This window comes from Balaenoptera acutorostrata, chromosome 6 (assembly GCF_949987535.1).
Source record: "Balaenoptera acutorostrata chromosome 6, mBalAcu1.1, whole genome shotgun sequence".
Classification (NCBI taxonomy): Eukaryota; Metazoa; Chordata; class Mammalia; order Artiodactyla; family Balaenopteridae; genus Balaenoptera; species Balaenoptera acutorostrata.
In genome coordinates, this window is record NC_080069.1 from 1691860 (window position 1) to 1705884 (window position 14025).

Genomic DNA, 14025 nt, shown 5'->3' on the forward strand with positions numbered 1-14025 from the left:
CTGATTGATTTGCATATATTGAAGAACCCTCTTATTCCTGGGATAAATCCCACTCAATCATGGTGTGTGATCCTTTTAATGTGTTGTTGGATCCTGTTTGGTAGAGATTAAGGGGCAGTAAAAACACTGCTTTGGTTTCTAAACGTCTGGGTGTTCAGAAATTGTTGTAGTGCATGTTTTAAAATAATGAAAATCGGTTTCACCAAAGAAAGGAGGGACCCCTAACATGGCACATGCAAGGATGGGTCAGTTCCAGGGAAAAGAGTATTCTTCTATCTCCAGACAAAATGAACCACAGGGGTTTTCTAAGCTGATGTAATCTATGTATAATTAATGCCATACAAGGGATCATCTTTCAGTAAGACATCTTGATAGCAGGAGAGAGCAGACCTTGCTCTGAGGAAAAAATGCTCTGTTCAAGTTTAGGGTCTAAAATAGGTTCTAGAATGATAATCTGAGGTGAGGCTGGGGCAGGAAAGTGACCATATATGAACTATGTTCCATAAAATGCAAATGTGTATGCAAGAGGATGGAAAGACACGTGGATTTAACACAAAGAGACCAACGGTAAATAGATTAAACCCATTTTATTTGTTAGTGGTTTTTCAGTTACTTACATAGAATTAAAATCAAGCCAAATCATCAGGTATGTTTTATTTAAAGCACCATGGAATTTATACCAAAACTCCCATCATGTTTTATAAAAAGTAGTTTAAGTTCACTAAAAGGTACTCTTCCAACAGCCATATCTAAGTCATGGAATCACATTTAAATAAATTAGAGAGAATATATTTCAATGTCAGGATACTGTAATCATTTATTCTAGCCTTAATAGACTTTTTACAAATTATAACATTGAGGAGAAAATTGTTGAGAATGCAATATTTGTTTACGTCTCACAGAGCAAACATTGTTCTTCAGTCTCATACAAAATCCTTGCATTTCTCAATCAATCTACAAACTAGCTGAGACATAACCATTGTTACTAAATGATACAAAGAAGCCAAGGTTTAGAGATACTAAGTGATTCATCCAAGGATGCTCACAGGAGAGCAGGGCAAGTTTGATCAGAACCCTGACTCCAAACTGCTTCCCTTTCTACTTCATCATATATGTACTCCCAACAAAAAGCATGAGAATCATAAAATATGACTTTAAAAATGCCCAAGGTAATCTTTTAATTACTTCGGATAGACTTCGTTTTCAAATGTTATTAAATTTTTCAAAAAAGGTTTCACTCAGTTGTTCAAATGCTAAGACCACGTTGTCCTCTTCATTTTCACATAGTTCATGCAAAGAAACACTGTAAATGGAAATACAGATACACATAAAACTCACCCATTCTACTGAGAGTCGGTATCATAAGAAGGGCTTTCCCCAGGGAGGCAGAGCTAAGTAAATCCCACTAGATGATGAAATGTGAGCAAAATGAGGAAAAGAATCATAAGGAACATATTTATCTCAAAAACAAAAAACAAAAATCACCTTGTCAATGAATCAATCAATCAAGACAATCACCATGCAGCTCCTCTCCCTGTATTTTACCAAGAGGATTTTAATGGCCACCAAGTCCCATGTAACCAGATCCCTCCTCCCTTCAATAATAGCAGCACAAATCCCCTTCTTTTATCCCACATTTTTTTTTTATGGAGTCATTTTGTGGGGTTTTTTTTCAGTATATACTTAAACCCACAGGCAACTACCTCTACAAAAAGCAAAACAATCCTCCCTTTACCTAGATGTATGAGAAAATGAAGAAAACAGGGTATAATAAACAAAATAATGGCCCACAAAGACATCCATGTCCTAATCCCTAGAAATTTATAAATCCTTAGGCTACATGGCAAAGGAGAATTAAGGCTGTAAATGTAATTGAAGTTGCTAATTGGCTGACCTTGAGGTGGGGAAATTAACCTGGATTATCTGGGTGGCCCACTGTTGTCACAAAGGTCATTCTAAGTGGAAGACAGGGGGCAGGAGAGAGTGAATGTCAGAGTGACCTGATATAAGAATCTGCCCCCCAATGCTGGCTTTGAAGACAGAAGGGGCCAAAATCAAAGCATCTAGAAGCTGGAAAAGACAATCAAATAGATTGTCCCAAAGGCTCCAGAAAGGAATGCAGCCTTGACAACACCTTGATTTCAGCCCAGTGAGACCCATTTTGGACCTCTGACCTCCAGAACTGTAAGACACTAAAGTTGTGTTGGTTTAAACACTATGTTTGTGGTCATTTGTTACAGCAGCAATAATGAACTGATACACAGGTGACGAGAATGCAGAGAGGAAATCCGAGAATGGACAGTGCAGCTGGGCTCATCGAGGACTGGGAACAGTCAGGACCAGACCTTTCATCAGCCTTTTGTAACCTGTACCTGCCTTGATTCCACTAGAGGTCCAGTTTTTCCCTGGTGTCTTCACTGACCTACCGCAAAGAATGACCAGCTCTGTACCCACAATACTGAATTTCCTCCTAGTTACAGACTCACAATTGTGACTCCTGAACACTTCCTCCTGAACAATATTCAAGAGATATAATGTGATGCATACCATCTAACTCACTGGTTTTTGTTCTCAGTCCCCAGATCTCATCCTCACGCCTATGTTTTTATGTATCATTAACTAAAATGGAAACCTTGGTTGTGGAAACTGAGAACGTGAGGGTCTAGGGATTCTTGAAGCTTTGGGATACTGCTGCCTGTTGGTCTAAAGTGCCTGGGCTGAAGCTCTGGTCTAGGTGAAAGTTCATAGATTTTGGAATTAGTTCTATTATAGAAACAATGCAACAGAGAGTTGAGGAGAAGGTCTGCAAAGTCTCTGGGGAGTTGAAATGCTTGGCACCTAAGAGGCTCAGGGGCACCTTTAAGTATGAGCTCAACATTTTTCGAATTACCATTAAATTATTAGAAAATCTGAAAGCAATATTTAAAATGTATAACATACCTGATAGATTTAATGGTGAGCCCAAAATCTTTCAACAACTGATAAGCAGCTCCTTCATTCATCCTAAACAAAACAACATTTTGAAAATTAATGGTATAAAAACATTAAAGAATTTATTTCATATTGAAATGTTGGATTGGTCATTAATGGATTACTTTTGTCTGTCAAGTTGTATTTACTAAAATCATTTCTGCCACAGACTCCCAGATGATTTAATCTGTGAGAATGACAATTATGAACTCCAGTCACAAGTTCACAACCAGAGGTAATCAATGAACATGGGAGGCTGACCTTCTAGGAGAAACCCAAGTCACAAAGTCAAGATCAGGAGCGTGGATGGGGCCAGAGGGTCAAAGAGAAGAACCAAGTGAATTACTCACTGGTGTCACAACTACTTTATTCACAATAATGAGTCCTATTGTCAAAAATGATCAGTGGGCTTCCCTGGTGGCGCAGTGGTTGAGGGTCTGCCTGCCAACGCAGGGGACGTGGGTTCGAGGCCTGGTCTGGGAGGATCCCACATGCCGCGGAGCGACTGGGCCCGTGAGCCACAGTTACTGAGCCTGCGCGTCTGGAGCCTGTGCTCCGCAACAAGAGAGGCCGCGATGGTGAGAGGCCCGTGCACCGCGATGAAGAGTGGCCCCTGCTTGCCACAACTAGAAGAAAGCCCTCACACAGAAACGAAGACCCAACACAACCATAAATAAATAAGTAAATAAATTAAAAAAAAAATGATCAGTGTTTCTCAAGAGGGTCAGAAGTTCTAAATACTTGAATTCAATAAAGATTGCTCAAAATGTATTTAAAATGCACATTGAATTCCCAATGGTGTGACAGAATTCCCCTCCCCCAACACACCCATACACATGTCCATGTGCTCAGTGACTGAGCCAATTTCTCCATTCCCAGTAAATCCCTGCACACTGTTTTTGAAAATGGTTTCCCTGCCAAAGAGTTAAAACAACTGTCATAGTCTCAGTCCTCATATGTGTGAACTATATTCTTTTCATATACTTCTCTCAGACAATGCAGAGCATGGCATTATTTGTTATTGTTATCCATTTTTAAAATATATGATAATCAATAAATAGTACTAAATAAAAAACGTATCTGTGAACATGTGCAAATATTGATAAGTGTAGTATAAATCTTTATGTCAAGTGAGTCAGCCTAAGTCTCAAGATTTTGCCGGTCAAACACGAATAACAATACCACCAAATGTATTTTCTCTTGCCCTTAGTCTGTAAGAAAAAATTCCAGTATGTTTAGCATGATTAACCTATACTTGAAATTGTAAGAAGGTGCTTGCCTAAGATTCATTACATTCATTTATTAGATGTAAAGATGCAGATAGAGATGGATATAGAAATAGAACTAGAGGTAGAGACAGAGGTGGAAATGACAGAGAGAGAGAGGTAGAGGTGAAAAGGATAGAGAGAGGTAGAGGCAGAGGTAGAGATGGGGATGCTGGGGATGACGGAGATGACGGAGATGACGGAGATGACGGGGATGCTGGGGATGGCTGGGGAGGGAGATGGAGACGGAGACAGATAAAACACACCTGTTGTCCTGGACCAATCCTGTCAAGGAACCGTGTTTATAGAAGTCGAGTGCGTAAGCATTGAGCTGCATTCTTCTTCCTTGGAGATCAAATCCCCGTGGCCACAGCACAGGAGCCCGAGTGCTATCAATGCCGATGGTGCGCAGAGTGACCTGAAGAAACAGAGCTCTCCTTCATTTACTATTTATGTGTAAAGAAGGTTTATGATTTCTTACACTGTGCTTCATAGTTCCTTCCTCGAATCAACATGTTTAAAGCACACTCTTCACAGTGAAGGAAGAGGGTGTCTCCCATACACACTGAGGTAGTGCCGTCCCAAGTAGGGCAGTAGGATGGCTTGGCTCCACAGGTGAACGTCACGGCCTCACAACGTACAATAGAAATTTTAACTGCCCGGCCACTAGAATATAGCAAGACTCACTAGGAAAGAAAAGCTAATTTAAAATTTTATCAGTATCCTAATTGGTGCAGGAAATACCTTTGTACACAGAGCGTCAGGGAGCTGGTGCCTTGCGTGTCTGGAAAGAAGGCTTAAACTGAGTAACTGACAACCTCTGGATCCCAATTACTGGAACAAAAGGGAAGGGGAAGAAGATGGAAAGAAAGAGGAAAGAAAAAGGAAAATAAGAAAAGGAAGAAAGCACATCAGTAGTTTTCCATGTCTGCTCATTTTTTGAAAACTCTATGGTGTCAACAGGAACTCTAGTGCAGGGCCAGTGAGAGAGCACACTGGTACAGCTACTTTCTAAAATGACTGGGGAGTAGCTCAGAAAGTTATTATTATTAAAAGTTCTTAGAATATTCTTATTCCGTTATGATCCAGAAAATTGTTTTGACCCCGAAAATCTGGAAGATTTGTAATCAAGGGGAATTGGTGGATAAGTAAGGTAAAATTATGTGGGGGAATGCAGAATCTAAACACAATAGGAAAAGAACTACATCAAAATTTAAATCACTAAAAATTTTATTCTTGACTGTTTTTAACTTGACAGTTATGGGTGTTAAAACACTTTAGTATTTATATTCCATTTTATACATTTAAAAGGATGATGCAGTGGTTCTATTTTAACATATCAACATTTATCTGAAAATGGAATCTATATCATTAGAAACTATTTAAATATATGATAAAAATGTATGTGTCCATTTAAAATGCACAAGGGTCTATACAGTTTTTCAAAATTCTTTGAAAACAGTGTGGAGGTTTCTCAAAAAACTAAAAATAGAGGTACCATATGATCCAGTGATCCTACTCCTGGGCATATATCCAGAAAAGACAAAAACCGTGATTCGAAAAGATATATGCACCCCAGTGTTCACAGCAGCACTATTTACAATAGTGAAGGCATGGAAGCAACTTCAATGTCCATCAACAGATGACTGGATAAAGAAAATGTGGTACACATATACAATGGAATACTACTCAGCCATAAAAAAGAATAAAATAATGTAATTTGCAGCTACACAGATGGACCTAGAGATTATCATATTAGGCAAAGTCAGAAAGAGAAAGACAAATACCAGATGATATCACTTATATGTGGAATCTAAAATATGACACAAATGAACCTCTCTATGAAACAGAAACAGACACACAGTCATAGAGAACAGACTTGTTGCCAAAGCGGAGGAGCAGGTAGAGGAAGGATGGTTTGGGAGTTTGGGATTAGCAGATGCAAACTATTATACATAGAATGGATAAACAGCAAGGTCCTACTGTACAGCACAGGGAATTATATTCAGTATTCTGTGAGAAACCATAATGGAAAAGAATATGAAAAAGCATATATATAGGTGTGTGTGTGTATATATATATACCTGAATCACTTTGCTGTATACAAGAAATTAACACAACATTGTAAATCAACTACACTTAAATTTTCACAAGTTTATTCCAACATTCAAATGGGTTATCCAGCATATCCGAAATGTATCTAGTTCTTTATACTTCATTTTTGACATCACTGATCCAGAATATATGGGATTTACAGCATCTACAGCAATACTGGGAAAGCCTGAAGATAGTTTTATGTGCTCTTTTCACAGCAAACCTCTGTCAATCTCCAGAAAAGTGGTGATCCTGGATTTCTGTATAATGCAACAGGGTTCCTCAGGCCAGGGTGAGAAACTGGCCTCAAGAGCACCTTTTCCTGGATATTTCTGTTGATACACCTGAAATTCTTTTCAATTTGGGGAATTTGAAGTCCTTGCTAAGCTGCCTAGAAGTATAAATCCAATTCTTTCTTAAAGACATTTTATTTATAAGCCTCGTTTTCCACTTACATGGTCTGAAGTTTCTAGATGAAGCAAATTGCCATCAGAGTTCCCAGAGAGACAGGCAAACGGAGAAATGGCTACTCTTCCTTCCTTGCAGCTCATCAAGTGAGACACAAGTTGGGAGTCTTCACACTCTTTACCTGAGAAATCTGGCCATAAGAGGTTGGCACAAATCAGCTTTGAAGATTAAGCCAGATTGCCAAGCTTTACACACCTGCTCTAGACCAGGCGGCAAAGGGAAGCCATTCAACTTTCAAGGACCGACATCGTAATGAAGACTGAATAAGACAGATCACATACAGTAATCAGTACATCCTGGCATAGAATACATTCAATAAATGTTAGTTATTAATACTATTATCAACAGTATAAAATTCTGTATTATCTTTTAGTTGCTTTGATCAATAGGTCATAAAAGACTAAATTTAAATTGTATCCTCTTTTAGCCCAGAATTGTTGTTATTACCTTGGTCCTTTTTCCCACCCAACTCAAGACTTGGCTGCAGAATCCTTCTAGACAGGCTGATTCAAGCAGCCACCATCAGCAGGTTTGGAAATGGCGTATGAGAAGAAGTATGTTTTCCATTCCTCCCTTTGTAAAGCACCGGAGAGCGCATTCAGAGTCGGCTCTCGTTTGTGACTGAGGCCGAACCTTCCCGCTCCTGTTCTTCCTCCTCTGGATGCTCGCCACACCCACTGCCACTGTCTGCTTCCCGCTTTCACGCTGTCCAGGAAGCTACACGGTCCTCCTCCCTGACTTCTTCCGGCTGAGGATGTTACAAAACCAGGAAATGGCTACCCAGAGCTCACCCCTTTCCCTGTATCCCTGTCACCGTTTCCAGTTTAGTTTCTCCCGGAAGATTTCCATCCAATAGCTCATGAAAAGTAAGAGCAAAGATTAGGAGTGTTGACTACGTGCTATGTGCTGTTTGGAGATAGTTACAGACATTGGCTTAACTATTTAGAGCTCACCCAAACTAGGTGGATAGTGTTACCCTCCTCATTTATCTGTTGAGAAATCGAGGCAGGAATATGGAGTCGCCTGCATGACGTCCCACTGCTAACAAGTAGCAGAGCCAGAGCTTGGACTCAGGTCATATGCACAGAGTTTATGCTCATGACCACCATGCATAGCTCCTCTCAAGGAAAAGTGACAGAATCGCTTCTCGTTTCTCCTCATCTCATAGGTGTCCTTACTCCATTTTCCAGGCTTGTCCCAAACCCAACCTTTAATCAAGATGGTTTATAAATGACTCTATTCAATGTCATTCTCCACTGTCCTTTACTTAATTCTAATAATCATACCTTCTTCCTTGAGAGAGCAGAAAGGATCCCCTTATTCTAAGGCAGACTGATCTTTCCAGGGCTCTACTCTTCTTATGGGATAAAATATTCTTAGGCAAGATTATTTATTTTTTAAACTGCTCCACAATGGAGCTAAGACACACTTGCCTATTTTTGACAATGGGAGCTGATGTTCTTGTTTCATATCAGCCAGTTTGGAAACAATCAGTAGGAAAGAGGCAAAGTCCTTTGTCACGTTTGTGTTATACTCATCTAGAGCAGCCTTGAAGTCCTCAGGGAGATCCTCCAGAAACACCTAAATCATCAAGGAGGTCATCAAAAAAAAAAACAAAAACAAAAAATTGGAGGCCAAATATTTTTCAGAGAGATCTACATACCATCCTTGAAAACTGAAAGTTTGGAAGAACTGCAAAGAACAATGTAATATAGTTCTATAGTTATCTATCTATTCAGTAATGTAACTGTTCCATTCTTTCATCTATGAAATTCAGGTGAAATTCATTTTTTATTCCTATTTGTGTTATAAAAACCAATACCTTTACTCTTAAAAATTTGTTTTCATGCTACTTAATCAAAACTCTTTTAAATAGAAGTATACCCTCAAATGACATTAAACTTGTGAATATTTCAAAGAATCTAGTGACATGTTTGGAAAGCAAGCAACAATATAAAGTCCCCATTGTGCCTGGAATAAACCTCACTTAATTGTGAGGGTCTTTAAAACCCCACTGGATTCATTCTTCTAATATTTTGTTAATTATTCTTCCATCCATATTTTCATAAAAGAGATACATCTCTAATTTTTTATAATGTCCTTGTCAAGTTTTGATATTAAGTTTAAGTTTTGCTCCCTCTTTTTATATTCTCTAGAAGAGTTTGTGAAAATTTGCTGTTATTCTTTAAATCTTTAAAAAAGTTCACCACTCAAGCCATCTGAACCTGGGTTTTTTTAAATGGGAAATTTAAAAAAATAATTGGTTACATTTCTTTAATAGGTATCAGACATGAAATTATTCATATTGTCCTTGGTTAGTTTTCGAAAGTTGCATTTTCTAGGAATTTGCCCATTTTGTCCAAATAGTCAAATGTTTTTTCCATTTGATGTACTACATAAGATCTGTAAAAATGTGTCATTTTCTTTCCTGATAATTGTAATTTGTGCTTTCTCTCCCTTCTTTGTCAATGAGTCTTGCTGTGTATTCATCACTTTTATTATAAATCTTAACCAAGAAGCAACTTAGGCCTTGTTGATTTCCCTTTTTTTACAATTGTTCTCAATTTACTTTATTCCTGTTCTCATTTTATTATTCTTTTTCTTGTATTTCCCTTAGGTTAGATATTCTGTTTTATTTATTTTGCTTTGTTTTGTTTTCTCCTAACTCCTTAAGCTGAAAAGTCAAATCACTGATTTTTTTTCAGCCTGTCTTCTTTTCTAAGATGTGGTTATAAAGGCTATAAATGTCCCTCTAATCATTGCATAAGTCACATCTTATATTTGTATGTATTCTTCATTATCATTTAACTAAAATATGATAGTTTCCATTTTATTTATTTTTTGTCTTATGTGTATTTAGAAATGAAACGAGTTTGTTCAATTTTCAGGCAATTAAGGTGTTTCTGGTCCAGAAACAAATTTCACATATATATTACCAGCATATATTTGACAAAGGTACCAATAACACACAATAGAGAAAGGATAGTCTTTTCAAAAAATGTAATTGGCAAAATGATATATACATGTAAAAGATGGAAATTGGACCCCTACCATATGCTGTACATAAAAATAAACTCAAAATGGATTAAAGACTTAAATGTAAGACCTAAAACTGTAAAATTAATAAAAGAAAATATAGCGACTTTGGTTTTGGTCACGATTTTTCTAAGGTAACACCAAAAGTATAGGTAACACAAGTGAAAATAAACAAGTGAGACTACATCAAACTAAAAACCTTCTGCACAGCAAAAGAAATAATCAACAGAGTGAAAAGGCATTTCTGGAATGGGAGAAAATATTTCTAAACCAACCATCTGATAAGGGGTAATATCCAAAATACGTAAGAATCTAGTACAACTCAATAGCAAAACAAACAAACAAACAAAAACACAAAAAACAAAAACAAAAGAAAAACGGGCAAAGGACTTGAAAAGACATTTCTTCAAAGAAGGCATACAAATTGCCATCATGTATATTAAAATTTGCTCAGCATCACTAATCATCAGGGAAATGCAGATCAAAACCACAATGAGATAGCACCTCATACCTGTTAGAATGGCTATCATCAAAAAAAAACAAGATTATAAGGGTTGAAGAAAAATTTTAAATGTAGAAAAATTCAAACCTTATACACTGTTGGTGGGAATGTAAACTGGTGCAGCCACTATGAAAAACATACAAAGTTTTCTTTAAAAAAATTAAAAATAGAACTATCATATGATCCAGCAATTCCACATCTGGGTATATATCCAAAAGGGTTGCAATCAGGATGTTGAAGAGATACCTGTACATCCATGTTCACTGAAACATTATTCACAACAGGCAAGACATACAAACAACCCAAGTGAGTATCAACAAGATGAATCGATAAGAAAGTGTGCTGTATACATACAGTGGAATATTATTCATTCTTAAAAAAGGAGATCAACATGGATGTACCTAGAGGACATTATGTTAAGTAAAATAAGCCTCACAGAAGGACAAATACTGTATGATTCCACTTACATGGGGGACCTAAAATTGTCATACTCGTAGAAGCAGAGAATATTGTCAGGGGCTGGGTGGAGGTGGAAATGGGGAATTGTTTTCCATTGAATATAAATTATTGTTATGCAGGATAAATAATTTCTGTAGATCTTCTCTACAACATAGTACCTATGTTAACAATACAGTACTGTGTACTTTAAACTACATTAAGAGGATAAATCTCATGGTAAGTATTCCTAACTAAATAAATAAATAAAACCAGAAGAAAAATTTTGGATGTGGTGGATATGTTTAGTGCCTTTGTTGTGGCAATGATATCACAGGTGTATGCATATGTCCAAACGCATTAACATGTATATATTAAACGTATGCAATTTTTATATATCAATTATACCTCAAAAAAACTTTAAAAATAAGGTATGCATAGCCTCTTGATATGTCATGAAACCAATCACAATATATTTACCCTGTTTTAACTTATGTTTAAAACATACGCTAAGCATCTGTACACATTCATGCACAAAAATAAACAGAGTGGAGTGAAAATTATATTCCCATTTTCTTCTACCTTCCATTATTTTGGTCAGAAAGTCAGCTATCAATCTTATTGCTTTTTTCAAGGAAATGTCTATTTCGGCTCTAGCTGATTTGTGTTTTTCTCTTTGTTTTTGATTTTCAGTAGTTTTAGTTTAATGTTTCTTTATCCTTCTTGAAGTTGACTAATCTTCTGAAACTATGGAGTGCTGTCTTTCATCAGCTTTGGAAAATTCCCAGCTACTATTTTTGAATACCCTCCTGCCATTCTTCTCCCTCTTCTTCTTCTGGGATTGCCATTATATTACATGAAACCTTTTGAATGTGATCCACATTTTCATATGTTATTGCTTTTATTTTCATTTTTTTCTCCCTGTGCTACAATTCGGATACCTTTTACTGAGCTATCAGTCAACTCACTGATTTTGACTTCTGATATGTATATTCTGATCAGACATTACATTTTTCAATTCTGGACTGTCCAATTAATTACCTGGTGAAATTCTCTATTCTTTCATCAATTTTGTAATTATCTACTGAAACTCTCCATCCTTTCATCAATTCTATCTCTTCCCCCATTTTCTTAAGCAGTCCTTATATTCTAACTTCAATATATGAATCATCTTTGTGTTGATTATTATTGCCTGCTTTCATTCCTGCTAATTGGTCATACGTTCTTGCTTACTCACTTTTTTAGGTTTTTTTTTTTCTTTCACCAGAAGTGTTTGTAAAAGGACCTGATAGACTTCAAACAATGTTATCTTCCACTGGAGTGAGCTCCCCAATTTTGTGTTTGGCCAAGTGAGTGAAGATGTGATCACTTCAGTCTCAGTAGAGATTGAAGTGGATTGATACTGTTTTCCAGTTTTAATAAGTCTCAGTCTACATCTGGTGCATCTCTGCTCCTAGGCCCTCTTGGGTTTTGAGTATGAGGCTGGTGGGTCTCAGTCTTCTCAGCCCTAAAAGATTCCCAAAGATCCACTTCATTCTTGTAGAGCTTCATAACCTACATTTACATCTTCCAGCCCTAGATGGCTTTAAAAATGCCTTGAGGGTAATATAAGCCTATGAATAAATTCAAACTCTTCCCTCTAGTGGGTTTTTATTTAATAAATGCTACAAGACTGCAAGAAATTTGGTGTAACACCCCAACATTTCATGCAGATCTGACCCAGTGAATGTCCTGAGTTAACACTCTCTCAAGTGTCTAGTCTGTCACTCCAGCCCCATGGAATCACTAAAAGCTTTATTGTTTTGTTTTGTTTTTTATTTCACAGGAGAGGCTCTCTGGATATGCTAAGTACAATTTTCAACCTCGTCCAGAATCAACAAGTTCTTTGAGAGAAAAATCATGGTTGGAGAGTCCAATCACACCTTGGATAAGTTCTTGCCATTTTATAATTTTAGCCAATATAATCCTCATCCCTTCCACAGCTCTCTGTTGCAACAGGAGTGATGGCCACCTAGCATGTCCCACCTGGAAGTGCTCAAATTTCCAATAATCTTTAAAGGAAAAAAGAGAGAGAAATAGGAGGCCTCCACTCAAAACCTTTTTTTAATTGTACTTTTTTCTATCATAACCATCTTTGTAAGAATAGAGATACTGACTTGTCTTTTATAAGAAAAATAAGTTTATTTAACCAAAACAAATAATAGTCCAAGAACGTACATGTGATGAAAAAAATATGAAGATGAAAAGTCAATGACTAAAATTGTGTTCACTGGTCTAGAGAACATTCTGTGAGGGCTAAGAATGGTAACTTAACATTGTGATGTTAGACAATATAGATGAACTCTTCTCTTTTTCTTCTTCTTTGTCACCTTTTACCAAGGTTATCTGGTATAACCAGCCCTTCCCACTTTCTCAGATTCTAGTGAAATACATTAGTAATAATATTTGATGCTGATTTAATGACAGGGAATCATGATCGAAGAAGTCATTGCAAATAAACTCGGACAACAGTCTGTGTGTCAAGGGATGATTTCTTAGATGACTATTCTAATATTTTTTCAGTGAGAACATTATAGTTTACAGCACACACTTCCTGTCCATAGACCTACTGCAAGGTAAAAAGATGCTAAAAGAACTAGAGATTCAATGGTGGGAACTATTAGTTCATTTAATGTATAATTATGTACATTTTTTTCTTTAGCCACTGATTACTACACGTTTATACAATCCAATGGAAAACGTGAGCAAAAATTTTTATCCCATTTTTCCTGAAGGCATCCAATCTCTTGATTTATAGAGGAGACATGAGAATTACAGATTAAATATAACACTGATTACAGAAGAACAAATTATTTCTATAAAACAAATGAACTCTATATTAATAAAATTCTACTGCTGTGGAATCATTTATGGTAGGATCTGTTAAATTGTCTTAATTATTTAATGTTATCAGAATCATAAATTTTACCTTGGATTGATAAAACTTGAGCGTAGTAGCATCTTGGAACTTTGCTGGAAGATATTTTCTTCCAAACAGATTTGCCAATACTAACACTAGCTTTTCCATAACATCCTGAGAAAAATGTTTTGAGCCTATACAAAATAAAATATCTTGTCATAAACATAAAAAGTGCATTAATCCCATTTTTAATGTTTAAATTGAACAATATAAATTGAATGTTATATTGTATGTTATTTCATGGAGACTAGAAATTTGCAACAAGTATAGCGACTAGGGAATGACTATCTCTGCTG

The 14025-nt window shown here is 36.6% G+C and overlaps 1 protein-coding gene across 1 annotated transcript in view; it reads right to left on the reverse strand.

Moving 5' to 3' along the window:
* Nucleotides 1-598: 598 nt before the first annotated feature.
* The window catches only part of DDX60 (DExD/H-box helicase 60), a 175651-nt gene continuing 162224 nt past the window's right edge, over nt 599-14025 (reverse strand). The window contains exons 37-42 of the mRNA XM_057548911.1: nt 13739-13863; nt 8231-8378; nt 6785-6927; nt 4502-4653; nt 2941-3003; nt 599-1303 (exon numbers count right to left, since the gene is read on the reverse strand). Of these exons, the coding sequence (XP_057404894.1) occupies nt 1204-1303; nt 2941-3003; nt 4502-4653; nt 6785-6927; nt 8231-8378; nt 13739-13863 (731 nt within the window). The 3' untranslated portion in view covers nt 599-1203. The remainder of the gene's footprint in view (nt 1304-2940; nt 3004-4501; nt 4654-6784; nt 6928-8230; nt 8379-13738; nt 13864-14025) is intronic.